Source organism: Glycine soja, chromosome 15 (genome assembly GCF_004193775.1).
Source record: "Glycine soja cultivar W05 chromosome 15, ASM419377v2, whole genome shotgun sequence".
Classification (NCBI taxonomy): domain Eukaryota; kingdom Viridiplantae; phylum Streptophyta; class Magnoliopsida; order Fabales; family Fabaceae; genus Glycine; species Glycine soja.
This window is the reverse complement of record NC_041016.1, coordinates 22901467-22927485: the sequence shown is the minus strand read 5'-3', so window position 1 is coordinate 22927485 and position 26019 is coordinate 22901467. Positions and strand designations below refer to the sequence as shown.

The 26019-nt window shown below is 37.0% G+C and overlaps 1 protein-coding gene and 3 non-coding genes across 4 annotated transcripts; all 4 read right to left on the bottom strand.

Moving 5' to 3' along the window:
• Window positions 1–502: 502 nt before the first annotated feature.
• Window positions 503–2462, bottom strand: LOC114388624 (60S ribosomal protein L32-1-like). Its single transcript, XM_028349206.1, has 3 exons — window positions 2304–2462; window positions 987–1168; window positions 503–888 (listed from the first exon to the last, which is right to left on the bottom strand). Exons 1-3 carry the CDS (start codon window positions 2391–2393, stop codon window positions 759–761), a joined length of 402 nt encoding a protein of 133 aa, XP_028205007.1. The 5' UTR covers window positions 2394–2462; the 3' UTR covers window positions 503–758.
• On the bottom strand, window positions 1562–1645 carry LOC114388790. The gene has a single exon (XR_003661584.1). It is a non-coding gene; the product is annotated as a small nucleolar RNA Z196/R39/R59 family (small nucleolar RNA).
• LOC114388789 lies at window positions 1822–1903 on the bottom strand. Its single transcript, XR_003661583.1, has one exon. It is a non-coding gene; the product is annotated as a small nucleolar RNA Z195/SNORD33/SNORD32 family (small nucleolar RNA).
• On the bottom strand, window positions 2117–2198 carry LOC114388803. Its single transcript, XR_003661596.1, has one exon. It is a non-coding gene; the product is annotated as a small nucleolar RNA U31b (small nucleolar RNA).
• Window positions 2463–26019: the final 23557 nt, after the last annotated feature.

The window sequence follows — 26019 nt, the reverse complement described above, 5'->3', positions numbered from 1 at the left end:
CCTGAGTACTTAAATACTGTGTGGATAAAATGTTTTAATAGACAAATGTATTTTTTTATGAAAATTTAAAACATTTTATCATTTAAAAAAAACTCAGGCACAAACTAACGCTGTGTCATGCATATTCATGTGGAGGCAGCTGTTGTATGCTAATAACCTCTCATTTCCATACCCATCCCCTCACATCCGTTGACTACATACATTGTATTTATCCTCAATTAATACAAAACACCTACAAAAACATTGCAATGTCTGTTTTCCTATTGCACCAATGTAATAGTTTTAGTCTTCGTTAAGATACAATAGGAAAACCAAGTTTACAATGTTTTTCTCAAAACTAGCTTTAGCCTAAAAATTAACAAGATTAACATTTTTTTTTAAAATTCTTCATGCTTACCAAACAATGGCATTTTAAAACTGGTTTCATTAGACCCTGTTTTTGTAGTGACCCGATCTGAAATATCAATTTAGCTGCCATCAACTAAAAACACGACCATCATAATTAACAATCATCACATTGCCAACGAGGTAAAGCAAAAGCAATAAACCTCAAAAAATTGCCTTCAACTAGAACAGAAGTTAAACTTAAGATGGGGGTAGAAAACTTTAGTAACAGCAAATAGACAATAAGCAACATATAAAATTGTACGGCATGCAACAAAGTTTTGGCAAGAAAATAACAAAAAATCAAAATCTACCATCAAGGGTGTCAACAGAAGCTCACTACAAAACATAAATAACTCTCCCATATATTGGATCTACTCATCCTCCTGGCTACGTAGTCTGGCCGTCTTGTTCGTCAAGACAACATCAAGCTGAGCAGCTCTCTCAACTATGTCTTTCCTCTTCCTTGTGGATACATTGTGAGCAATCTCAGCACAGTATGTCCTGGATTAGCATAAACAAAGACGATAAACACATTCAGCAACCATTAGCAGTAAATTAAATCTTAAAAAAATAGGAATGAATTAATCCAAAATCTTCACCTGTTATGCATCATGAGAAGTTCCAGGTCTTTCACATTGTGCACGACAAATTTCTTGAAACCATTTGGTAGATAATGGCGGGTTTTCTTGTCTGAGCCATAACCAATGTTGGGCATCAAAGTGCATCCTTTGAACTTTCTCCTGACACGAGAATCAATACCCTTGGGTCTGCGCCAGCTTGGCTGTAAAAAAAACACAAAACATGATTACTTTAGAACTGAAACAACCAATTTCAAATCACTTAACACTTGCATTCAACAAGTAACCTTCGCATCCAATTAGATGAATGGGCAACAACTCCACAAGCAAGCATAAGTTACTAAAGTGTCAATGAGAAAATGAAAGGAAAAGTAGAATGTTTACATTTCTTTATCATAATAAAAGGCACTCCAATGGGAAATTTAAATATAAACTAATCAGCATGGACTGAAAATTCACAAGAAAATCCAGACTGAAAGATTATATTGTAAGAAAGCATTCCGTGAATGAAATTTGTACATGAAATAGGAGTAATATTTGAAGACAGATGTTGCACATACAAAGCCTAAATAAACTCATAGAGTAGAATACTGTTTTGCAATCTCAGCCGAAAGATGGTGATTTTAGTATAATAATCACAGATTAATCAGAATATTTGGGAAAATTCATCACAGATTGCACAACAGTATTATGCTCTCACATAATAACATAAGTCATTTAGGAGGTCAAAAGAAGCAATCCAGATTGAATAACCGTGCCCTTTAAAATTATAAAAGCACCCATACGCTGGATACTATGAAAAACAGTATTAAGGATCATAATTCATAAACAACAACAACAAAAAATTAAAATATGCAAGAGATCAGATGGTAGTGCATGTTTTATGATCATCATTCATTCTATTGCAGAATTGATGGATTAAAATCATCATATCTCATTGCATTTAAAGACAAGGTGCTTCGATTAACAACACAAAAAACAACAACACTTTATCAACAGATACAAGAATGTTAAACACACTCAAATCCCCCCATTAAAACGAAGATATTCACAAACTTTGAAAATAAATCTGGACCTAGAACCTAAACCTGAAATTAAATAATAAAAAAAATTAAAATTTAATTCAGCGCAATAAAGATAATGAAAACAGGGGATCCGATAAGAATGTCATTCACCATATTACACCGTGTGGTGCAAATTAAGACTGGGGCGACGATAACAATCATCATTTCAATCTAAGCGAAACTAACAACTTGCATAAAATTTCACTCGTTGAGTTCAAATCAAAACACAAGGCAAAAAACGATATGAAATTGTTTATGGTTTCTACTAACTAACCTTGACGGAGATCTTGCGATCACTCTGGGGGCGTATAAACTTCTTGACGCGCTTCTTCACGATCCTCTTGGAGAGCAAGGGTACCGCCATTTTCACTCACCACGCAGAATTAGGGTTTCCCAACTTACGAAAGCTTCTCCTCAACCATTATATACGACACTACGGTGGGGCTAGGGTTTTTGCATAACGGGGTCCTAAACCCGACCCGGTTTCCTGCTTTGTGTTTTGGGCCATGAACCCGTCTCTGTTCATCGGGAAGCCCAGTATAACAACACGTTATTCTGCTCTTGGACTTGGATGTTTTAACAATTGTTCATGTCTTTAAGCTCTAATTTCTCTCTTTCATATGAAAATTTTAAATTGTGGTATAAGGTTTTTTTTTTTTACTTTTGAAAAATAATTTAAAAAACTATTAAATTTTAATTTAAAAATAAAAATGAAAGATGGTAGATCGAAAGTAACAGACAATTAAAATATTAGTATAAAATAAAGATAAAATTATGATAATTTAATGTAATAAAAAAGTTCTTTTTTACTAGTTGTCAAAGTAGTATATATAAAAAAGAATGTCAAATAAAATGAGTGCAAAGAGGGAAATTTTGTTCTTTAAATCATGTATTCTAATTATAGAGTAAAATGTTGTAAATATTTTGAACATGGTTTTGTCTTCATCACGTTCGAGGGATTAGATCAATAAGTGTTCTTGGAAAAGATGTGTATCTATAGTTGATGCTATAATTTCAACTTTATTGAATTATTATATTTCTAGATATGATGTTTACATCCTAGGTTAACGACACATAATATGAAATGGAGTTTGAATTTATGAGTGAGATTGGTATGAAGTCATTTAGTTTTTGGATTGTGAATAATTATATCCTTGGGAAAGAGTAGTTTTGTGTTGTTGTGCTTGTATCACCAAATGAAGTTTGGTATTGTTGCATCTACATGGAATTGTGTGTTATTATAACTCGTTTTAATAACCATACAATACTAATTCCTTTTTAGCAAATAGATGAGAAGTTTTCCCAAAATTAAATAATTAATAAATGGGGAGGGGAGTTGTTCCTAAGTTTTAGAAATGGTTTTTGAAGAAAAATAAGAAAGGTTTTTAAAGAGGATATCCCTTTAATGATGAAGAGTAGCTTCTTCCCTAGTACGAGTCATATTCAGGAGTTGCATGCTCAGCATACTATGGTGTGCAAAGGGCTAAGGTCCCCTAGGTCGCCAATGTGAGATGATGTTTTGAAAGGTTTATTAAAAGGTTTTATAAAAGAGGTTTTAAAAGAGAAAAGAGAAAGAAAAAACATTTTGAAGATAAAACTAGGCTTCCAAGAAAGAAAAAAAATTTAGGAACTCTAATGAGTCATAAGATAAGTATAAAGACCTAGATTGTTGGGATTAGAACTTAGTTATTTTGTGTTTAGACTTACAAAATAAGAAATTTAACTTTAGTTGATTAAAATACAACATTTTTCTTTTTGATTATAAACCTGCATTTTGATTTATAAAATACACAACTTGTCAAAAGAAAATTAGATAATTTGCATTTGTTTGCGTAATGGAAAATGAGATAACTTGAGACAATTCATTTTAGTTTTCGTATCTTCACAAGGTCCTTATTTTCTATTTCCCAAAGGAATCCTCTTGCCCTATTACTTGTACATCCATTGGTTGAAGTCAAGTAGGGCCACAACCAAGTAACAAACAAGGGGATGAGATACAAAGCCAATAAGTTCACAAAACATGTAACAAAAAAGACTAGAGAATGACAATTGTCTTTAGTAGTAGTTTCCTCCACATACAAACATAGTTTAAGACGAGCATATTAATTCTTTTCAATTAATCATTAGATCACAAGCAGGTAACTCACATCTCAACCATAATTAGCTTCACGTCATGCATAACATATTACATATTCATAAGAATACATAGACAATATCGATACATCAAGTACTTACACAACAAAATACGATTCAAGTATGTTTTTCACTCATCAAACACAACCACAACCATCATCATACATGAATTAGTCAAGTAAAATAATCATGCATCAAGTTCATGAATTGAAAAAAATAATACAAGAAGAAGAGGTTGAATTGTGTTTTCACAAACTTATAACACTTTTTGAAAACAATTTGTTATTATGATATTAGTTTAGGAAGTGACACTTCAGAATTAAGAACTTAATCTGAGCGTAGAACAAAACTTCAACCAATTTCTGGAAAATGATTTTAACAGCTCAGAGGTTTGTTTCAAAAAGGTTTAGTTATGAGTTCCTTTTATAAAAGAGTGTTCAACCTTAATGGCTAAAAAAAACAATGATGTGATTAAGAAATTAAAACTAGTGTAGTAAAGAAGGAAAAGGAAGAAGATGATGCACAAAGGTTTTTATACTTGTTCACTCTAACCTTGGGCTATATCCAGCCTTTACCCTTTAGGATAAAATTTTCACTAACACAACCAGCCACAGCTAGACCAATCAACCACTAGATTTCAACAACTTGCCATCAACCCCACTTGACTTTACACCTAGCACGCTATTAGACTATCAATTGTTGGAAGAAGGAGTGAATGACACTAAAAAAGGTGACTAGATGACACTGTATGTATTGTCCAGTCTAGCCCTTTGTGTTGGCATCTATTTTCTATCCAATAGCATGTCCAATCTAGTCTACCTAGCTAGTCTATTTAGATGGTTCATTAACAATGTTCTGTGTTATAATTGTTCTATCCAGTTGTAATCGTGTATCGGTTATTTTGTTATTTATACGCACCTATAAGAGGAGTTAGTTAGCAAGGTTCAAAGTGAGTTAGAGAGAGAGAGAACTTCTTAACTCAATTTCATTTTATATGTTATTGTTGTTATTCGTAATACAATTTCCATTGTTGCATGATCTCTATTCTCCTTCTATCATCTACTTTCATTATCTGTTTGCATATTTCTCAGTCTTAAACACAACAAATTAGTATCTAGAGCTTTGATTCAATCAGTTATGTATTAGTTTCATGGTGGGTCTAAGTCCTCATAGATAAACCATTATTTTCTATTTGTACTGCATCTTCAAGATTTGATCAGGAAAATGGTCAACATAATCAAGATTGAGAAATTCACAGGGAAGAATAGCTTCAACCTTTGGCACATCAAGATGTGTGCGTTGTTGAAAAAATAAGGAATCTGGACATCTCTCTTTGGTTAACTATCAAAGGCTTATTAGTCAGTTCTTGAGTTACGAGATGAAAATTCTCACTCACTGATTCTCTTGTCACTATCTAATGAAGTTCTTTATGAAGTTTCTAAAGAGAGGACCACTTCTGCAGTATGGCTCAAGCTGGAGAAACTCTTCATGACGAAATCAATCTGCAACAAGTTGCTTTTGAAATAACATTTGTTTGGTCTTTGAATAAGAGAAGGTATGCCATTGAAAGAACATATTGGTGAGCTAAACTCTATTTTAATGGAGCTATATGACATTGTTGTCAAGATAGAAGATGGAGATTTGGCAATGATTCTGTTAGCCTCTCTCCCTCTTTCCTATGAGAATTTTGTGAGTTCTCTTAGTATTGAAAATGACTCCATTACACTTGAAGAAGTCAAGTCCAGTCTCTATTCCAAAGAGCTTCGACTGAAAGCATTTGGGAATGGTGATGAAGTCTTTGTGTCTGAATTATCAATGACTGATTCTGCTAGAGGGCAGAAGAAGAAGAAAGACCAAGGTGGCAAGAAGATCAAGGTTGATCCAAATGACATCTATAGTTACTACAAAGAACCTGGTCATTGGAAGATAGATTGTACAAAGAAAGAAACTATCGTGGTTTAGAATAATTCCTCATCAGAAAATGATTTGGTTTTGGCTGTTGGTGAACAATCATAACAACATTCTGAACAATGGGTATTGGACTTAGGTTGTTCTTATCATATTTGTCCACACAGAATTTGGTTCGTAATATATAAGAAGAAGTTTGGTGGTAATGTTTTAATGGGCAACAATTCTTTTTACAAGTCAGTTGGTATAGGTTCTATACAAATCAAAATGCATGATGGGATTGTTAGAACATTAACCGAGGTTCGTCATGTTCTAAAGCTTAAGAAAAATCTAGTCTCTATGGGGCTATGGATTCAAAAGGTTTTTGTTGTTGGGTTGAAGGTGGAGTTATGCAAATTAGAAGGAAAGGGAAGTATGTAGTAATGCAATGGACCAAGCAAGGAAATTTGTACATCCTTCAAGGGTCCACTATGATAGACCCTGTCTCAACTGTTTCACAAGCTAGGAGCTATGCGTCCAATGGCTTGTCCAATGATAATTCTCTGTGACATCTGCGTTTGGGCCACATGAGTGAAAAAGGACTGGAAATTTTGAGCAAGCGAGGATTACTTGGAAATCATAAGGCGAAACCTCTTCAGTTTTGTGAGCACTGTGTCTATGGGAAGCAACATCGAACAAAATTCCCAAAGGTTGAGCACACTGCAAAAGGTCATATTGAACCACACATCCATTTTGACTGTTAGAGGCCTTTGAGAGTTCCACCATTGGGAGGCAAGGTACTTCTTTTCCACCATCAATGATTGCTCTAGGATGACATCGGAATTCATAATGAAGCAAAAATCTGAAGCTTTCAAATGTTTCAAGCATTGGACGATTCTTATGGAAAATCAAATAGGAAAGGTAGTGAAGTGTCTTAGGAATGGCAATGACTTGGAATTTTGTTCTACGGAATTAAATGAAATCTATAAAGATGAAGGCATTGCAAGACAGCGTACAATATGCTATAGTCCACAATAGAATGGAGTAGCTAAAAGAATAAACATGGCCTTGTTGGAAAGGGCTAGATGCATGTTATCCAATCCAGGGTTGAACAAAAGTTTTTAGGCTGAAGCAACTAGTACAACATGCTATCTCGTGAATTGCTCCCCGTTGATTGTCATAGATTTCATGATCCCTATTGAGGTATGGTCTAAACAAACCCGCTAAATGCTCAATGTTGAAGGTGTTTGGATTTTCAACATACTATCATGTAAGTGAAGGTAAGCTGGAGCCTAGAACCAAGAAGAATGTGTTTATGGGCTATGGAGATGGAGTTAGGATTCAAAATCTGGTCTCCATCAAAAAAGAAAGGTCATTTAGGAAGTAATTCCTTATTCTAAAGTTGAAGAGTGGATGATGACTATGAATGAAGAGAAGGAATCCCTTAAGAAAAACTAGACTTGGGATTTAGTTGAATTACCTAAATGCAGGTGAGTAGTGGGGTGCAAGTGGATCTTCAACAAGAAATCTAGGTCATCCAGTGATGAAGTCATCAGGTATAAAGCACATCTGGTAGCGAAAGGCTACAATTAGAAAGAAAGAGTGGACTACAACAAGATCTTTTCTCTAGTAGTTCAACATACTTCAATACATGTTTTACAGGCTCTTGTAGAAACTCTAGACATGGACTTAGAGCAACTCGATGTCAAAACAACCTTTCTCCATGGAAGATTGAAGGAAGATATTATGATACAACAACCTGAAGGTTTTGAGATGCAAGGGAAGAAAATTTTTGTCTAAAGGTTGAAAAGGTCTCTTTATGGGTTGAAGAAATGTCTAAAGCAGTGATACAAGAGATTCAATAAGTTCATTATGTGAATGTATGAATACATGGTTTTGATGATGCCAAAGAATAATCAAACAAGGTTGCTTTCAAGATTACTTCAACAAACATTCAAAGGTTAAGCATTGCTTCAATATTAATTCAAGATCAAGCTTTTACCTTAAAACAAAGTGTTTCCAAGAGATCAAGGCTCTGGTAATCGATTACCAGGTAGTTTAATCGATTACTAGAAGACAATTTTGAAAATAAGCTTTCAAAAAGGGTTTTGAATTTGAATTTTGAATCATGTAATCGATTAGGTACCTTAAGGGTACAACTGATATTGGACTGGTCTATCAAGGTGACACATCTTGTGCCCTTGCTGGATATTCAGATTCTGACTATGCTATAGATTTGGATGCAAGACAATCCGTGACAGGGTATGCATTCACAATTAGATATTCTCTTATTAGTTGGAAGGTTACACTTCAATCCATAATTGCCTTATCCACTACAGAGGTTGAATACATGGCTCTAGCAGAAGTAACAAAGGAAGGTATTTGGCTGAAAGGTCTTATTAGTAATCTTAGGTTTCTATAGGATAAAGATATCATTTATTGCAACAGTCTAAGTGTAATTTGTTTAGCCAAGGATCAAGTCCACTTCATCTTGTTGGATCGAGTGGCCTCAGAATAATTAAGAAGGGGGGTTGAATTAATTATTCCTAAACCTTTACTAATTAAAAATTTACTCTTCTAAGGCTTTTACTATGTTGTTAAGTAAATAAAGAGTAGAAAAGAAACTTAACCAAAAGTAAAAGCGGGAATTAAAATGCACAGCGGAAATTAAAAGAGTAGGGAAGAAGGAGATAAACACACAAGAGTTTTTATACTGGTTCGGCAACAACACGTGCCTACATCCAGTCCCCAAGCGACCTGCGGTCCTTGAGATTTCTTTTCCAACCTTGTAAAAATCCTTTTACAAGCAAAGATCCACAAAGGATGTACCCTCCCTTGTTCTCTTTGAACAACCTAGTGGATGTACCCTCCACTAGAACTGATCCACAAGAGATGTCTCTCTCTTGTTCTCAGTCAAACCCAAGTAGATGTACCCTCTACTTGTACCACAAAGGATGTACCCTCCAATGTGTTAAGACAAAGTTCTCAGGCGGTTAAACCTTTGAAACTTTGTGAATGGGGATACAAAAGAATTCTCAGGCGGTTAGTCCTTTGAAATCTTTTGTATATGGGAAAGGGAAGAATCAAAAGAATTCTCAGACTGTGTCGTTTTGAATTCTCTGACAAGGGAGAAGAGAGACACAAAAGAATTCAGGCGGTTAGTCCTTTGTTCTTTTGGAAAAGGGAGAAGAGAGACACAAAAAGAATTCAGGCGGTTAGTCCTTGGCAAATTCTTTTTGGCAAAGGGAGAAGAGATGAAAAGAATGAATAGCACAAGTTTTCAAGGTTTAGAAAACCAGAAAACTTTAGAAAGCTTTTGACAAAGAAAGAAGAAGAAGAAGTTCAAAGAGACTCAGAAATCAATATGGAAAAATTGCTTGTGTAAAGAATGAATTGGAAAAGATAGATTGTAAGAATTGATTAATTGAATGAATTTTTTGGAATGCAAAACAAAGCCTTGCTTTTATAGACTCTTCATGTCTGGTCAAGAGAACCATTAGAAGAGTTATGACTTTTAGAAAAACTTAAAACCAATTTGAAAAAGTCAAAAACTATTTGAAGAGTTACATCTTTTGATTTGTTCAGAAACTATCACTGGTAATCGATTACCAAATCAGTGTAATTGATTACACAAAGCTTTTTTGTGAAAGAATGTGACTCTTCACATTTGAATTTGAATTTCAACATTCAAACACACTGGTAATCGATTACCAAATCATTGTAATCGATTACAGTTTTTTGAAATCAATTGGAACATTGTAAATTCAGTTGAAAGCTTTTTGAAAACTATTTTGCTACAGGTAATCGATTACAACAATCTGGTAATCGATTACCAGAGAGTAAAAACTCTTTGGTAAACATGTTTTGAGAAAAATCCATGTGCTACTCAGTTTTCGAAAAAACTTTTTCATACTTATCTTGATTAATTCTTCTCTTGATTCTTGAATCTTGAGTCTTGAATCTTGATCTTGATTCTGGATTCTTGAAATCGAATTTCCTCTTGAACCTTTAAATGTTCTTGATTCAATCTTGAACATCTTGAACTCATTCTTTGATTCTTGAGATCATCATCTTTGTTATCATGAAGTTGTTCTTGATATTTGAGCTTTTTGTCATCACCTTTATTATCATCAAAACTTCTTTGAATCAATCTTGATTCATCATGAAGCTTGCTTCTACACATCTGTACTGAGAAGAGAATTGCATTTTAGAAAGTTGATATGAAGGAGAATCCAATTGATTTCTTCACAAAGCCTTTTTCCTCGAAGCAAGTTGTATCTGTCCATAGGAAGTCTTGATGTGAAGCATCATAATATAAGACTAATGATACTACATAATCAAAGCCTTAGACAAAACACTAACACACCAACAATTATACCTTTACTTAATATCTATGAAGCAATCTACTTCAGAATGCTTTGTGTTGTGAAAATGTGTTAAGGTTGATGAAGTTATGCTACTTAAGAAAGGCTTATTTGTTGAAGAAGTTGTGTTACTTCGAAATGCTCATCTAAAAGGTTCCTCAGAATGAGAACCTTAAAATGACTACCTCAGAATGGTTCTACCTTTACTTAATATCTATGAAGCAATCTACTTTAGAATGCTTTGTGTTGTGATGATGTGTTAAGGTTGATGAAGTTATGCTACTTAAGAAAGGCTTATTAGTTGATGAAGTTGTGTTACTTCGAAATGTTCATCTGAAAGGTTCCTCAGAATGAGAACCTTAAAATGACTACCTAAGAATGGTTCAACATGTTATCATTTCATGATAGTTGTCATGTCTGCCTACTTGCTCAAGAAGCCTGTCAGTTGAGTAGGGCCCATTTCAACGATTTTCTTTAGAGGTCTAAGATATTATTGAAGAGTATCTTGAAGCCAAGTTGAAGCATTCTAGTGAGAGCAACTTGAGCAAGATCTTTGTGTGACAAATCTGCATTTTTTGCTTTAACTCTTTCTATTGAGAGCACATTCAAAAAAAACTTGTAATTTGTAATAGGTCTAAGTTAGAAGTGAGAGGATGATATTTCCTGAGTGGAAACCCTCTGTGAGGTGAAAATTTGTAAATGTGCAGTTCAAACATAGAAACCCCTTTACTAATAAAAGTCCAGTAGTAGCAGGCAAGGTTGAAATCCAGTGGTGTTGCTGGTTGTTCGCTTCCGACAAGTGCACCAGATCGCACAAGTAGTATAAAACGGTAAGAACCGAGTATCGAATTCTCGGGGAACTTGTGTTATTTGGTAAGCTATTTCAGCAAATAGGTGTTTGGTGTGTAAAGATAAGTGTGAATATGAACAGGTGTGTAAACTATCTGTGCAAAAAGGAAAATCACGCGAAAGAAAAGATGTGTAAAAACAAGTAGAAAACACGTTGGCCTTCCTAATAGGTGCCTGATGCTAAAAAGATATTCTCTATCTAACAATGCTCATGTGTTCCTATGGTGTCTCCTGAGATACTAAACCCCGATTCCTCATGATAGTTTAGGCTAATCCTGATCAAGCATCGTCCGCAGATTCCTCTTGTTGGACTAAACTCAACCAGGACCACATTAAGACACACATACACAACTAAATTAGCGGCACCATCTCCTCAAGTATATGCGCTAAGCTGAACATCTGCCACAAGGATATGCGCTAAGCTCCTTAGAGGCTGCGCTTAGTGGCACCAACTCCTAAAAAATTTCACTAAGTATGGGGAGCTTAGTGAGCGAAGCTCACTTAGCTTAGTGGATGCCGCAACAAATCGCGCTTGGCATAGGAAAGCTCGGCTTAGAGCGCGGCTATCAACAAAAATTTGTCTAAGTTACCTGGGCTTAGTGATTCAGCCTCGCTTAGCCACAGGTAGTTCAACAAGAGGATGAGTGTTCATCCTCAAAGGATGAACTCGCTTAGCACGGTAAGCACACATAGCGAGTTCTTCAGAGAACGCCTATATACAATGAGTACTGATGAACTTGCTTAGCGCAGCATGCTCGCTTAGCAAGTTCATTGCGTTTTCCAGAAAACGTAGTTCGTTTTCTTGCACTTTTCAAGCGTCTAAAAGGCATATCAAACATGCAATGTGTGCATTATACTCAATATAGTATACAAGCGTATATAGTCCTAATCTTAAACTAATTCTAACAAAACATTAAAACCCTAAAAATCTAAAACTACAAGTGAAGTCTTCTATCCTAAAGTTTAGACAAGAAAAAGAGAAAAGGAACCAAGGAACTTACTTGGATGGTGAATGGTTGTTGCTTCGAAGTTGATAACGCAAAAAGAAAACACAAATGCAAAATGTGCAAATTTTTGGAGAGAGAGAATGCAGAGACGAAGTTTCCGAAATCTGGCAAGTGTGAGTGTAATTGCTGTTACACTCACTTAAGCAGTTTTCAACACTTTCGCTTAGCGGACCGCTGCACTAAGCGAGCCAGAGAGACGTTTAGTTTCTCAATGAGGCTCGCTTAGCGGATCCGCGCGCTTAGCCTACGTTTCAAATTCAAAATCAGTTTTTTTTAACAGACAAGCTTGGCTTAGCGCGAGGATAAGACCACTTAGCGAGGTTTGCAGATCAGAAAAGCTACAACTCTCGCTAAGCCAGGCTCTGGCCGGCTTAGCTAAAATGATGCATCTTAAGTACAAAGGAGCATGCGCTTAGCTGATAAGGACTCGCTTAGTGCTTACATTGCCACATGGAATTTAGCTTAGCTGCCATGAGTGGCGCTTAGCTTCATGAACCTCTGTTCTGACCGTAAGGAATTTAGCTTGGCGACAATAGGTCGCGCTTAGCCAAGGATAAGTTGTTGCTTAGCATTTTAGCTGTCGCTTAGCCAAATTGGATTAGGCTCAGCTTCGCCTTGGCTAGCTTAGCGGAATGAATCAGCCTAAGATGAAGGGGTTAGACGCTAAGTGCTTGAGACTCATGGCTTAGCGCATGAATAATTATGCGCTTAGCGTGAGGCTTGTGCTTAGCGAAAGGACTGTTTTTTTATAAAAAGTTTTCTAAGTTATTTTTCAGTCCTTTTTCCAAGAAATTGAAACCCTTATGTTTAACATTCAAAGATAGGCTGATATACTCCTATGTACAAATTATGCAGCAAGTTCCCAATGATCTAATGCATGAAAAACAAAAATTACAGAAATTAAAAATGGGTTGCCTCCTAGGAAGTGCTTCTTGAACGTCATTAGCTTGACGCTTTTACCTCACTGGGCGATCTTATGTTTTGGTTCTTACCTTCAGAACCTCTTGACCTCCTTCCATTACCTGTAAGCAGACATTGTGTTCTGGAGCAGGCTTGTCTTCAACAAACAAATCAAAATCAATTTTTTGATCTTCAAAACCTAGCTCCAGCTTTCTCTTCCCCATATCAACTATGCAGCTTGCGGTCAACATGAATGTCCTTCCCAATATTACAGGGATGTCAGTATCTTTAGAGATATCCATTACCACAAAGTCTGTCGGGAAGATAAAATGTTTCACTCTGACCATCACATCTTCAATTACTCCATATGGCCTGGTAATGGAGCGGTTAGCTAATTGTAAAGTCATTCGAGTAGGAATTATTTCCAACTCTCCCAATCTTCTGCACATGGAGAGTGGCATTAAATTGATACTTGCTCCCAGGTCAATAAGAGCTTTTCCCACATTGACTTCTCCAATTGAACAAGGAATAGTTACACTCCCAGGATCTTTATGCTTGGGTGGAAGGATCTTTTGGATCACAACACTGCAGTTTCCTTCCACTATGATGTTTTCCTGATGAATATATTTATGCTTCCTTGTTAACATATCCTTCAAGAATTTAGAGTAGAGTGGCATCTGCTGCAAAGCTTCTCCGAAGGGCATGGTTATTTCCAGTTTCCTGAAAATATCTAACAATCTCGCCAGATGACGATCTTTCTCTTTTTTGGAAGGTACCACTGGATATGGTACTTCCACACCTTCGTCCACCACTTTTTCACTTCTACCCTTCTTTGCAGCCTTATTTTTTTCTTCTTTTTCTTCTTTTTCATTTTTTTCATTTTTTATTTCTTTTTCTACTTATTTTTCTTTTTCTTGGTCCTCTATTTATTTTTTCTGGACCATTATTTGTTTCTCTTTTTCCTGATTCCCTTCACCTCTCCCATCATTTTTCTTAACTTCAGTACTTTTCTTTTCAGCCACTTTCTCATTGTACACCACAATTTCTTTATCCTCAGCTTCCACAAACCTCTTACTCCTTGTCATCACAGCTTTGCATTCCTCCTTGGGATTCTGTTCCGTATTTGCCACAAAATTGTTGGATGACTTGTCAGCTATCTGCTTAGGCAGTTGTCCCTCTTGGACCTCAATGTTTTTCAGTGTTGACTCAGTGCTTTTATGATTTGACATTGTTACCTGCATAAACTTAGTCAAAGTCTCCTCCAGCTTCGTCGTCCTCTAGAAAATATTGGGCCCTTGTTGGATTGGCCTATTCGAAGGTCCATTCTAGTCTTTGTTGAACTGGTTACCAGGGTGTGTCCTCCACTGTCCTTGTTGATTATAGGAACTCTTCCAAAAGCCTGAAAATCCTCCTTGAGTATACCCTTGTCGTTGTTGATTCCCCATAAAATGAATTTCTTGAGTGTTTTCTTCGGTGGAAATATATTGGCCTGTTTCATGAGCCTCACCACAGATGGTACAACCTGTAACCTGCAAAACCGAAGAATGTGTATGTTGACCAATGGACAATTTAGTTGGCAACTTATCGAGTGTTTCCGTTAAAATCTCAAGTTTCTTAGAAAGCAACTTGTTCTGTGCCAACAAAGCGTCTTGTGATGATAGCTCTAACAAGCTCTTCTTTGTGGGTTGATGGGTTCTGTCTCGCAGAATGGCGTGATCACTGGCTGACATATTCTCAATTAGCTCAGTTGCTTCTTCCGGGGTCTTCAGCTTTATTTTTCCCCTTGCAGAAGCATCTAGCAGTTGCTTGGTTTGTGGTCTCACCCATCTATGAACATATTCAGTTGGATTGGCTTGGAAAATCCATGAGTGGGAGTTCTTCTCAACAAGCCTCTAAACCTCTCCAAAGCTTCGCTCAAAGATTCATCAGGGAATTGATGAAATGAAGATATTGCAGCTTTCCCTTCAACAGTCTTAGACTCTAGGAAGTGTTTCTTTAGGAACTTTTCAACAACTTCTTCCCAGGTTTTCAGACTATTACCCTTGAATGAGTGGAGCCACCTCTTGGCTTCTTCAGCCAATGAGAATGAGAAAAGGCTTAGCCTAATAACTTCGTCTGGTACACTGACAATCTTAACAGTGTTGCATATTTAAATGAACATTGCCAAGTGTGCATAGGGGTCTTCATTAGGTAATCCTTGAAATAAGTTCCCCTGTATTAAATGAATTAAGAAATGTGGGTAGTTGATGTTGTTAGTTTGCACTTTAGGACGTGTAATGTTGGTGAAAAATTGTGGTACTGAACTACTTGAGTAATCCTCAAGGGTAATCCTCTGGTCATGCTCTTCTTCCATGGTAATGACTTCAGGTAATTGAGTGGCAGATTCCCTTGATGATGGTGAATCAGGTGATAATAAGTCAGAGAAATGAGTCTCTTACTCAAGAATGGATGCAATTGTTCTGTCTTGCAGAAGTTTCTTTCTCCTCTCGGCCCTGTTCCTTCGCCATGTAGCTTCAATTTCTAAGCCCAGAGGAACTAAATTGCCTGTGGGAGATCTATGCATATACAATACTAACAGAATAGCGGTTATCCAGTTCAATAAGAGAAGACAAATAGGAATTAAGAACAAGTATTCACAAAAACAATCAAAGAATAACAAATAAAGAATAAACACCTAAAAATGAACTAACTTCCCAAATAAAAAGAAGTTCCCCGATAATGGCGCCAAAAACTTGTGCGCTTCCGGCAAGTACATCGGATCGCACAAGTAGTATAAAATGGTAAGAACCGAGTATCGAATTCTCGAGGAACTTGTGTTATTTGGTAAGCTATTCAGCAAATAGGTGTCTGGTGTGTAAAGATAAGTGTGAATATAAACAGGTGTGTAAACTATCTGATGCAAGCTCCATTGGAGCTTGTAGGCCTAAGATCTTCTTCATCAATGGATTCCTTTGCTTCTTGGAAGATGAATGGCAGCGGAATGAAGAAAGGAAGAGAGAGAGGAGACGCCACTTCAAGGAGAAGATGAGTCTAGAAGAAGCTCACCACCATAGGAGGCCATGGATAAGAGCTTGGAGGAAGAAGGAGATGAATGAAGGGAGAGGGAGAGAAGAGCACGAAATTTTGTGCTCCAAATGAGCTTTGAAATCTGAAGTTTAATATTCAAATGATCAAAGTTGAAAAAAATGCACACACATAACCTCTATTTATAGCCTAAGTGTCACACAAAATTGGAGGGAAATTCAAATTTCACTTGACTTTGAAATTGAATTTGTGGAGCCAAACTTTGGAGCCAAAATTTCACTAATTATGATTAGTGAATTTTTAGTTATGGTTCAGCCCACTAATCCAAGATCAATTCCAAGATTCTCCACTAAGTGTGCTTAGGTGTCATGAGGCATGAAAAGCATGAAGGACATGCACAAAGTGTGACTATATGATGTGGCAATGGGGTGTAGTAAGCAAATGCTCACCTCCCCCTCTAAAATTTAATTGGATTGGGCTTCTACCAATTCAATTAAATTTATTTCCAACCACACACATCAAATATCCACTTAGTGCATGTGAAATTACAAAACTACCCCTAATACAAAAACTAGTCTAGGTGCCCTAAAATACAAGGGCTGAAAAATCCTATATTTCTAGGGTACCCTACCTACATTATGGAGCCCTAAATACAAGGCCCAAAAATAATGAAACCTTAATCTAATATTTACAAACATAAGTGGGCTCGTACTTAGCCCACGGGCCCGAAATCTACCCTAAGGCTCATAAGAACCCTAAGGCCTTCTCTTGCATCTCTGGCCCAATCTACTTGGAGTTTTCTATCCAATGCCCTTGCGGGGTAGGATTGCATCATTCCCTCCCCCTTGAAAAGGATTTGACCTCAAATCCCGAGGTTCTTGAAACTCTGGGCTTTTTTCCTCAACACCTGTAAAAAGAACAAAAACATATGTATTAGTGGTGTTTAGTATGTTGAAGTAAGGTAAGGTTTGAAAACTCATTTCCTGGGCATCTTCCCATGAAGGAACATGGTTCCTCACCAACTCAATGAGTGGTGCTACAAGTATAGAAAAATATGGGGCAAACCTGTTGTAAAAGTTTGTTAAGTCTTGGAAGCCCCAAATTTTTCTTACGCTTGGTGGAGCGGGCCACTCAGGAATGACCCTTATTCTCTTAGGGTTCATGGGAACCCCTTGATCACAATTTAAAAAATTAAGAAAAGTAAAGCAATAGAACATACCTTTTTCGGTATTTTCATGTTGATTATTCATACCAAAAAGTATGACAAACCTAAGGTGTCCCATATGAGTGCCTAAGTTTGTATTGAAACTAAAAATAAGAACAAACCTACCTAATGAGTCCCTATGTACACAAATCATGAAGATGTTGGGTGCACGAGTGATTTTACAAAAGAGTGTTGCACCACCCAAAGCATTCATCACACCACCTATTTTAGGGATTTGGTGCCTAATAATACCTATTTTGGGCACCAACAAAGCACAAGGATTTAATCTCTTGTGAACCAAACCCTCATCCAACAACTCCTTTACTTGAGGAATAAACTCAAGCCTAAGAGATGAGGCAATGCTAACAAGTGTCTTTTTACAAAGGAGAAAATGTGGAGGTTGTCTAAGAAGGGAAATTTCTTTAATATTTGTCTTTATTTCAAAATGTCTTTCCTTCTTAGCTAACCTCTTGGAGGAGACACTTACCTCCTTACACTCCTCCTTAACCATTAAAGGTTGTCCTTCTTCTTGGGGGTAGATCTCTTCACTAGATTCTTCCCCTTTTGCTTCTTCACTTTTACTAGAGGAAGGTGAAGTAGTAGCCTCATCTTGGCTACTATAAATGTCTTGGCCCCTCATAATCATGGTTTTCTTGGTGGGGCATTGAGAAGTAATGTGTCATCTTCCAAGACATTTAAAGCACTTCATGGAGCTAGTCTTCTCTTGCATACTAGCATTAAGGGGTTGCTTTTCTATTGTCTTCCCCTTATCATCTTTGGGCTTAGAAGGTCTCACCCCTAAGATTCCTTGACCTTGGTCTTTCTTTGGATAAGAGTGAGAGCCATAAGATTTTGAAGTAGACTTACTTTTAAGTTGTTGCTCTACCCTTATTTCCCAATCTAAATTAGCCTCTACATTGTCCTTCCCATGGAAGTATGGGAGTTTAATGTTAACCTCTTGAGGCTTTCTTTCATTTTCTCTCCTATGGGAGTGAGGTCTAAGATGTGACCTATGCCTTCTTTCATAATAGTCACGAAGTTCTTCACTTAGGCTCTTGCAAGAGTTATGACTACTATAGGAGGCATGTTTTTCTCTTTTCATTTCTTTCCTTATTTTTCTTCTTTCTTCCTCTCTTTCATCTTGACTTATTTCTGCCACTCTTTTTTTTTCCTTTTTCTTTTCTCTCTTGTTTTTCTTTCCACAACTTAAGGGATCTCAACTCATCTAATATCTTATACAAGGGGTCCTTAGGAGTAGAACCCTCACCATTAACACTAGATGAAGAATGAAGACTCATGTTGGTTCCTAAGTTATGGTTCTTTCTTGTTGGGGGTTTGAAAACAAAAGGTAAAAGAAACTATGGTTGAAACTAGCCAAAATAAACACTAAAAGAGGTGTGAAAGATAAGGTAAAAACTAATTGGTAAAAGGCAAGCTATCTAGGCGGTTTGACAATGGAGGGTAAAAGAAATAAGCTATGAAAGTAAGCAGGAAATTAAAGTGCAAGAAATGCAAACTAGGCGGATCCTAAGAGTGTTTTGATGACCTCATTTAAGGTTCCCAACAAAACACTCACTATCCTAAGGGAAAATTGCCTAAAATTATTACACACAAATGGAAGTAGGGTGACCTAGTGGAGGCTCCCAACTTACTTCCAATGAAAGACCTTTTTGTTACAAAATTTGAAAGCAAAGCAAATTGCCAATTACAAAATTACAAAGAAAAAAAAAAGTCCTCAATTATGGTGGCTATTCTCTCTTTAGTGTTTCACTCAATTTGGAGTGCTTCTTAGTCCAATAGCTCTTAAGGTGGTTGGCCCCTTTCTTCTTGACTCAAATTCTTCAAGATATGGCACCAATCCTCCTTTCCAATTCCCTATATGGCAACTCACAAACAAGGAAACAAAGAGACAAGCAATAACCAAAGACCAAAAAAAATGAAATGAAAGCTAAACCAATAGAGTTTTAACAAGACAAATTTCCAAGGATTATTCAACAATTAAAGCAATGAAAAGCACAAAAAAGCAAGCTAGGACTCAAAGAGAAACCTAGAATGGCTCTAGAGTAGAGTAGAAAAACTCTAAAAAAAAAAAGACTCAAGAAACCTATAGTTTTGACACTTGTTTTCACAATAATTTTCAATTTAAATTTCAAAACTAGGATTGGTATAAAATAGGCACCAATTATAGAACAAATTTTGAGCCAAAACAACAAGCACACTTTCCTTTCACTTTTTTTTTCCTGGACACTGATTTTTCTGCCAACTTGTGAGATTTTTCTTATTTTTTCCTTTAATCCAAATCGCTTGGTTCTTTTTTATAATTTTTGTCCAGATGTCTAGAAAATTCAGTAAAAGTTTCAGCTGAAAAAACGTAGTGATCAATTCCCAGTAATTTATACAAGTTCGTATGTTCAAGCTGCCAGCACCAGCGATTTCAACCTAGAAATCAAGAGTAGTGTTTATGTTGCTTAAGGCTTGGATAGTTACAATTTGTGTTTGCTTATGCTCAATTATCTTGAATAACACAATTCAAGAGAGCTTAAGACTTATTTGATTCAAAAATCCAGCCACAACTCAGCACCACAACTCAACTTCATCATAGGCATTATGTAGGAATCTTAGAAAACAAAAAAGAGTTCAACAACAAGACTACTTCTAGGAATTGATTTAGAACATGTTATGAACTAAATAACATGCATGAATTAGACTCAAAATTCAAAAGATAGGCTAAGAATGACAAGAATACATGAACAAATGTATCTAGAATTCAATCAACAAAATAAAAATTCAACACAAACTTAGAACATAATGTGACAATTACTATGACTAAACATGACTCTAAGACAACATGGATTAAGTGATTTACACTTAGATTTTTGTGTTTTTTTTTCTAATCAATATTTTGGAAGAAAATTTAGATCTAAGGTTCAGCACATGAATATTATGAATGAAAAATGATAGAACCTAAAATCAACACAAAAACAAGATTCAAGAGTAGATCTACAAAATTTGAACCATAGAAATGCAAGAACAAGTGTAGATCTAAGATTTAATCGGTTTATTTTTTTTTAATCTACTCTAAACAGCACCAAACCACAAGACAATGGAGGATATACATGGAGAATAAGATGAAGAACAAGGAATTAAAGAGAATTCACCGAACAAAAAGATAGAGGAAGCAAAAGAACATCACCTAGATGAAGATGCTCTTGATACCACATGATGCAAGCTCCATTGGAGCTTGTAGGCCTAGGATCTTCTTCATCAATGGATTCCTTTGCTTCTTGGAAGATGAATGACAGAGGAATGAAGAAAGGAAGAGAGAGAGGAGATGCCACTTCAAGGAGAAGATGAGTCTAGAAGAAGCTCACCACCATAGGAGGCCATGGATAAGAGCTTGGAGGAAGAAGGAGATGAATGAAGGGAGAGGGAGAGAAGAGCACGAAATTTTGTGCTCCAAATGAGCTTTGAAATCTGAAGTTTAATATTCAAATGATCAAAGTTGAAAAAAATGCACACACATGACCTCTATTTATAGCCTAAGTGTCACACAAAATTGGAGGGAAATTCAAATTTCACTAATTTGAAATTGAATTTGTGGAGCCAAACTTTGGAGCCAAAATTTCACTAATTATGATTAGTGAATTTTTAGTTATGGTTCAGCCCACTAATCCAAGATCAATTCCAAGATTCTCCACTAAGTGTGCTTAGGTGTCATGAGACATGAAAAGCATGAAGGACATGCACAAAGTGTGACTATATGATGTGGTAATGGGGTGTAGTAAGCAAATGATCACCTCCCCCTCTAAAATTTAATTGGATTGGGCTTCTACCAATTCAATTAAATTTATTTCCAACCACACACATCAAATATCCACTTAGTGCATGTGAAATTACAAAACTACCCCTAATACAAAAACTAGTCTAGGTGCCCTAAAATACAAGGGCTGAAAAATCCTATATTTCTAGGGTACCCTACCTACATTATGGAGCCCTAAATACAAGGCCCAAAAATAATGAAACCTTAATCTAATATTTACAAACATAAGTGGGCTCGTACTTAGCCCACAGGCCCGAAATCTACCCTAAGGCTCATAAGAACCCTAAGGCCTTCTCTTGCATCTCTGGCCCAATCTACTTGGAGTTTTCTATCCAATGCCCTTGCGGGGTAGGATTGCATCACTATCTGTGCAAAAAGGAAAATCACGCGAGAGAAAAGATGTGTAAAAACAAGTAGAAAACACGTTGGCCTTCCTAATAGGTGCCTGATGCTAAAAATATATTCTCTATCTAACAATGCTCATGTGTTCCTATGGTGTCTCCTGAGATACTAAACCCCGATTCCTCATGATAGTTTAGCCTAATCCTGATCAAGCATCGTCCGCAGATTCCTCTTGTTGGACTAAACTCAACCAGGACCGCATTAAGACACACATACACAACTAAATTATCGCACCCCGATTCCTCGTGATAGTACGACAACTTAGCCCTGTACTATCAAGGACTTTAGAATCAGACCAGTTTTCACTGTTGAATGACCCTAACAAAGCATGCATCTACGTGATCAAGGTAAAGGCATACTGGAGTGAAAAGCAGATAGCACAGAGAACACACAAAACATCATTAAAAAGATAGAAATATATTTGCATCAGGTACCTATAGGGAAGATCCAACAGAGGATTTAGCTTTCCATAACCAGGAAGCCTTCTTTAAAACAAAGAGAAGAACAAGATGAAAGGTTGCAAAGATACAAGTGGTGAGGATGTCTCCTTCACCTCTAGGATCTCACAATCATTCACAAATTCATCTCAAGCTCTCAGAACGTCTCCTGCTTCAAGCTCTAGTCTCTGTAGATCTTCACACAGCAAAATCTCTCAAAACTCTCTAGAACTTGGACCTTTCTCTCTCTAGAATCTCTAGACATGCAAAGCTCTGAATCCCAGCCCAAACTCCCTCTCTAAAATCTGATTTCAAGCTTAAATAGGTGGCCTTGTTCGTGCTTATGCGCTTAGTGCAATTCTGAACCGCTTAGCGCACATTAGTGAATTTCGGCTTAGGGCGTGCTCTTCTCACTTAGCTGATGGACTGAAGTGGTGCACTTAGTGAGATGAAGCGGTGCACTCAGCGAACCTGTACAACTCATCTTCTTCCATATTGTTCCTCGCGCTTAGCCAAAGAGTGTTGCGCTTAGCGAATGCTTGCTAAGCCAATAGATTGGATTAGCGAGAAGGTGAAAAACAACATTTCAAAACTTGCCTAATTAACCTAAAATTGAGAGAAAATGATTATTAAACACACCAAACAGAATTACTAAGTATTTATTACCTATCTTTAACTAAAAGAACTTATAACACTACAAAATAACCATAAATTGGAGGAGTTTGATACAATTTACACAAGTTTTATACACAAAAGTTAGTCGTATTCACCGACTAACAGCTCCCAGAAATTTACAGCTTGTCTTGTCCTCAAGCAAAAAGAGAACAACTCACTTGTCCTCAAGTGACAATAACATGCAGTGATCTTGTACAAAGGTGTATGCAGCAAAAACTACTAATTGCGTGATAAAAAAATGAAGCAAAATGCCCTCATCACTTGTCTTTCACAAGGCATGCAGTTATCCAAAGAGAAGAATAAAATGTAACTTGAACAATTAGATGGAATTAGGCATAAGACAAATATGAAAGAAAGTAGCTTAAACCATATTCTCACGGCTACTGTTTCACTCAAGCACAAGTGTTTAAGATATTCATTAATAACAACTAGCAAGAGGTCCAATCTTTGCACTTCATCTCATGCCATAAAGTAAAAAATGTATAAACAGAATCAGAAGGACTTTCTCAGGCTTGTAGTGAGGCTTGGCTACAAAAATTCATTGGTTTTTCTAGGATTCAAAGGCTTAGATTCTAAGAGAGCATAAATCCTAGATTTATCCAAGTGATCTTTTTCATGCGCTTAGCTTGCTCATTAGCTTTTCACTTTCATTTGCTTTTGACCTTGTTACATCAGCACACTTTTCCTTTTTTTTTTTGAAACAAACAACTTATGTGTTGTGTGTGCTGATGCTTTATCTCTTTCTTTGCATCCCAATTAGTTCCACTCCCCCAAATTTGGGGTAAATTTGCCTTGAACCATATGCTCTCCTAGAATCTAAACAAAGTATCTGGAGATAATTATTTAAGTTTAGGGTTCAAATTTTTGACAATATCATTCAGCTCAAAAAGGGGTGCAAAGGATATAATTATCATTCAAGGTAAGCTTTTTGGTCAAAAGGCTTGTGTATGTACAATCATGGCCTTCATCAAGTCCTCATTTATACATTTCATTCTAAAATCCAGAGATTTATGCAAAGATTATTACTCACAGCTAGTCGTTCACTCACAGTTTAAGTTCACACTCTCACCTATTTTGGTTCAAGCTTTTCTTTCTCAATCAATCTGTCTACTGACTAACAATTCTAAATGCAAGTTCACATTCTTGTTCTTTCTTTGTCTAACATACACACTTGTTTAAACTCATGAAAAGGAACACAAACTCCATCACAATCATGCATTCAATTCAAAATAAAAGCATATAACCATTTTCATAAGTCAATAAAAGTGCTTCACTGCCATATCATTAAAAACCAAGTTAAACTGTTCAAAATGCTTCAAAATAATCAAACCAACCATCCATAAATAAAACTAGCAGTGTATATAAACATAAAAGAAATACTGTATTGAAACTATAATCATAATAATAATAATAAACCAAAAAGCAAAAAGTGTCATCAGGAATCAAAATTCCTGTGACTGGTCCTTGGTGTCCTATGTCTGAACATCCTCCTCATCTGTTAGATGCAATATTGGAGTAGCTGGAGGAGAAGTGTCCATAGCCAGGACTGGTGTAGTCGAGTCCTCTGGCATCTCTAGAAGAGGAGTGGAGGGGTCTGCTGCAGGTTGAGGTGAGGGTATGTCCTCCCCTTGTGCAGAAAGCTCTGAAGTAGCCTCAAGGGATCGTTCAGGCATGGCAGCAACTACCTATCTCACTTGTGTCTCCTCTGCCTCTTCTCCTATAACAAATGGCTCTGGGATGGTGGCCTCAGATGACTCATCCTCCACATGCTGGGGTACCTGGGCTGTGGGACCTTCATCTTCCCTGTGAAGAGAAGGTTGGGTCCCGGGCCAGGCTATCATCTCCCTGAACTGCTCAACTGAAGGAATAGATCCTGGAGGCGCCACCACCTGTAAACTCTGTAATAAAATGATCTGTCCCTGATGAATGCTCTGAAGCATGGCTTTAAAGTGCTGAGAATCTGTCTGAGTTGGGACAGAAGGAGCTACTGAAGTGGATGCTGGAGTAGGAGCTGCAGAAGTAGAAGGAAGCTCAACTGGCCTTGCCCTCGCCCTCTTAGCCCCTCATATTGAAACTGTTAGATCCTCGGGGTTCCAACAGTTCTTCCTGATGTAGGCCAAGTTAATGACCTGGCTCAGGCGCTCAAAAGTGAGGCTATCAGAGACAACCCCTCTGGCTCTACATAATGTGGTGATTAGAGCAGGGAACCCAACTCTAGAAGTGTTAGACTAGGCTATAGAGGTCATCTGGCCAGAGATCAGCGCTCCTATGTTCATATCCAAGCGAGAAACTAGGCCAAAGATCAGCCTAGCTCTATCCAATGTCAAGTTAGAAGTGTGTGATGTAGGGGCCAAGTTGGAGTATGAGAGGACACTCCACACCTGAGCTAGTGTAGTCAAATCCTTCCTGAGAATCTTCCCAAGATGGCCCTCAGAGTTCAAGATGAACCCTCGGCCAGGTATGCATAAGGCAGCCTCTATCTCTCTGTAGTCTATAGGCAATCTGCAGTATCTGGAGTAAGCGAGTAAGGTCTCCCCCTCAGCTAATACCACAGGTGTCTCCAAGAATGTGTTGAGACTGTCAGCATCAATCTTCACCAAATGACCTCTGACTCTGGACTCCTTTGGTGGATGGTCCTCAGAACTGTATAAATTTGCATAGAATTCTTTCACCAAAGCTAGGTTTATGCTCCCATCAACTAAATTGGTGAGGCGTTTATGGAAATTACGCCTCTCCAATTCAGCCTTAAACTCATCTAGCTCAGAGTGATATATCTCTACTTTCCTCTCTGGTAAAATGTTTCTCCCCAGGACATTATCTATGTATCTGGTCCAAGCATCTAAGGAAGAGAATCTCCTTGTGTCATATTGCGCTGTGGGTCTTGAACCAATACTTTTACGTTTCCTAGAAGCCATCTGAAAATAAAGACACCAAACAATTAATCAAGACATAATTTATTAAAAATTAAAACTGAAAAATAAAACTGAAAAAGACACTGGCCGTTTAGCGAGACATGGTCCGCTTAGCTGGCCTTTGCAAAAAAAAAAAAAAAAACACTACCGCTTAGCGACATGTGGAGTCGCTTAGCGGAAGTTGCAAAAATTCAACTTCTGCAGAATTGGCTTAGCTGGAAAGTGCCCGCTAAGCTGAACATCTGCCGCAAGGATATGCGCTAAGCTCCTTAAAGGTTGTGCTTAGCGCGTGCTTTTCTTGCTCAGCGGATGGACTGAAGTGGTGCGCTTAGCAAACCTGTACAACTCATCTTCTTCCAGATTGTTCTTCGCGCTT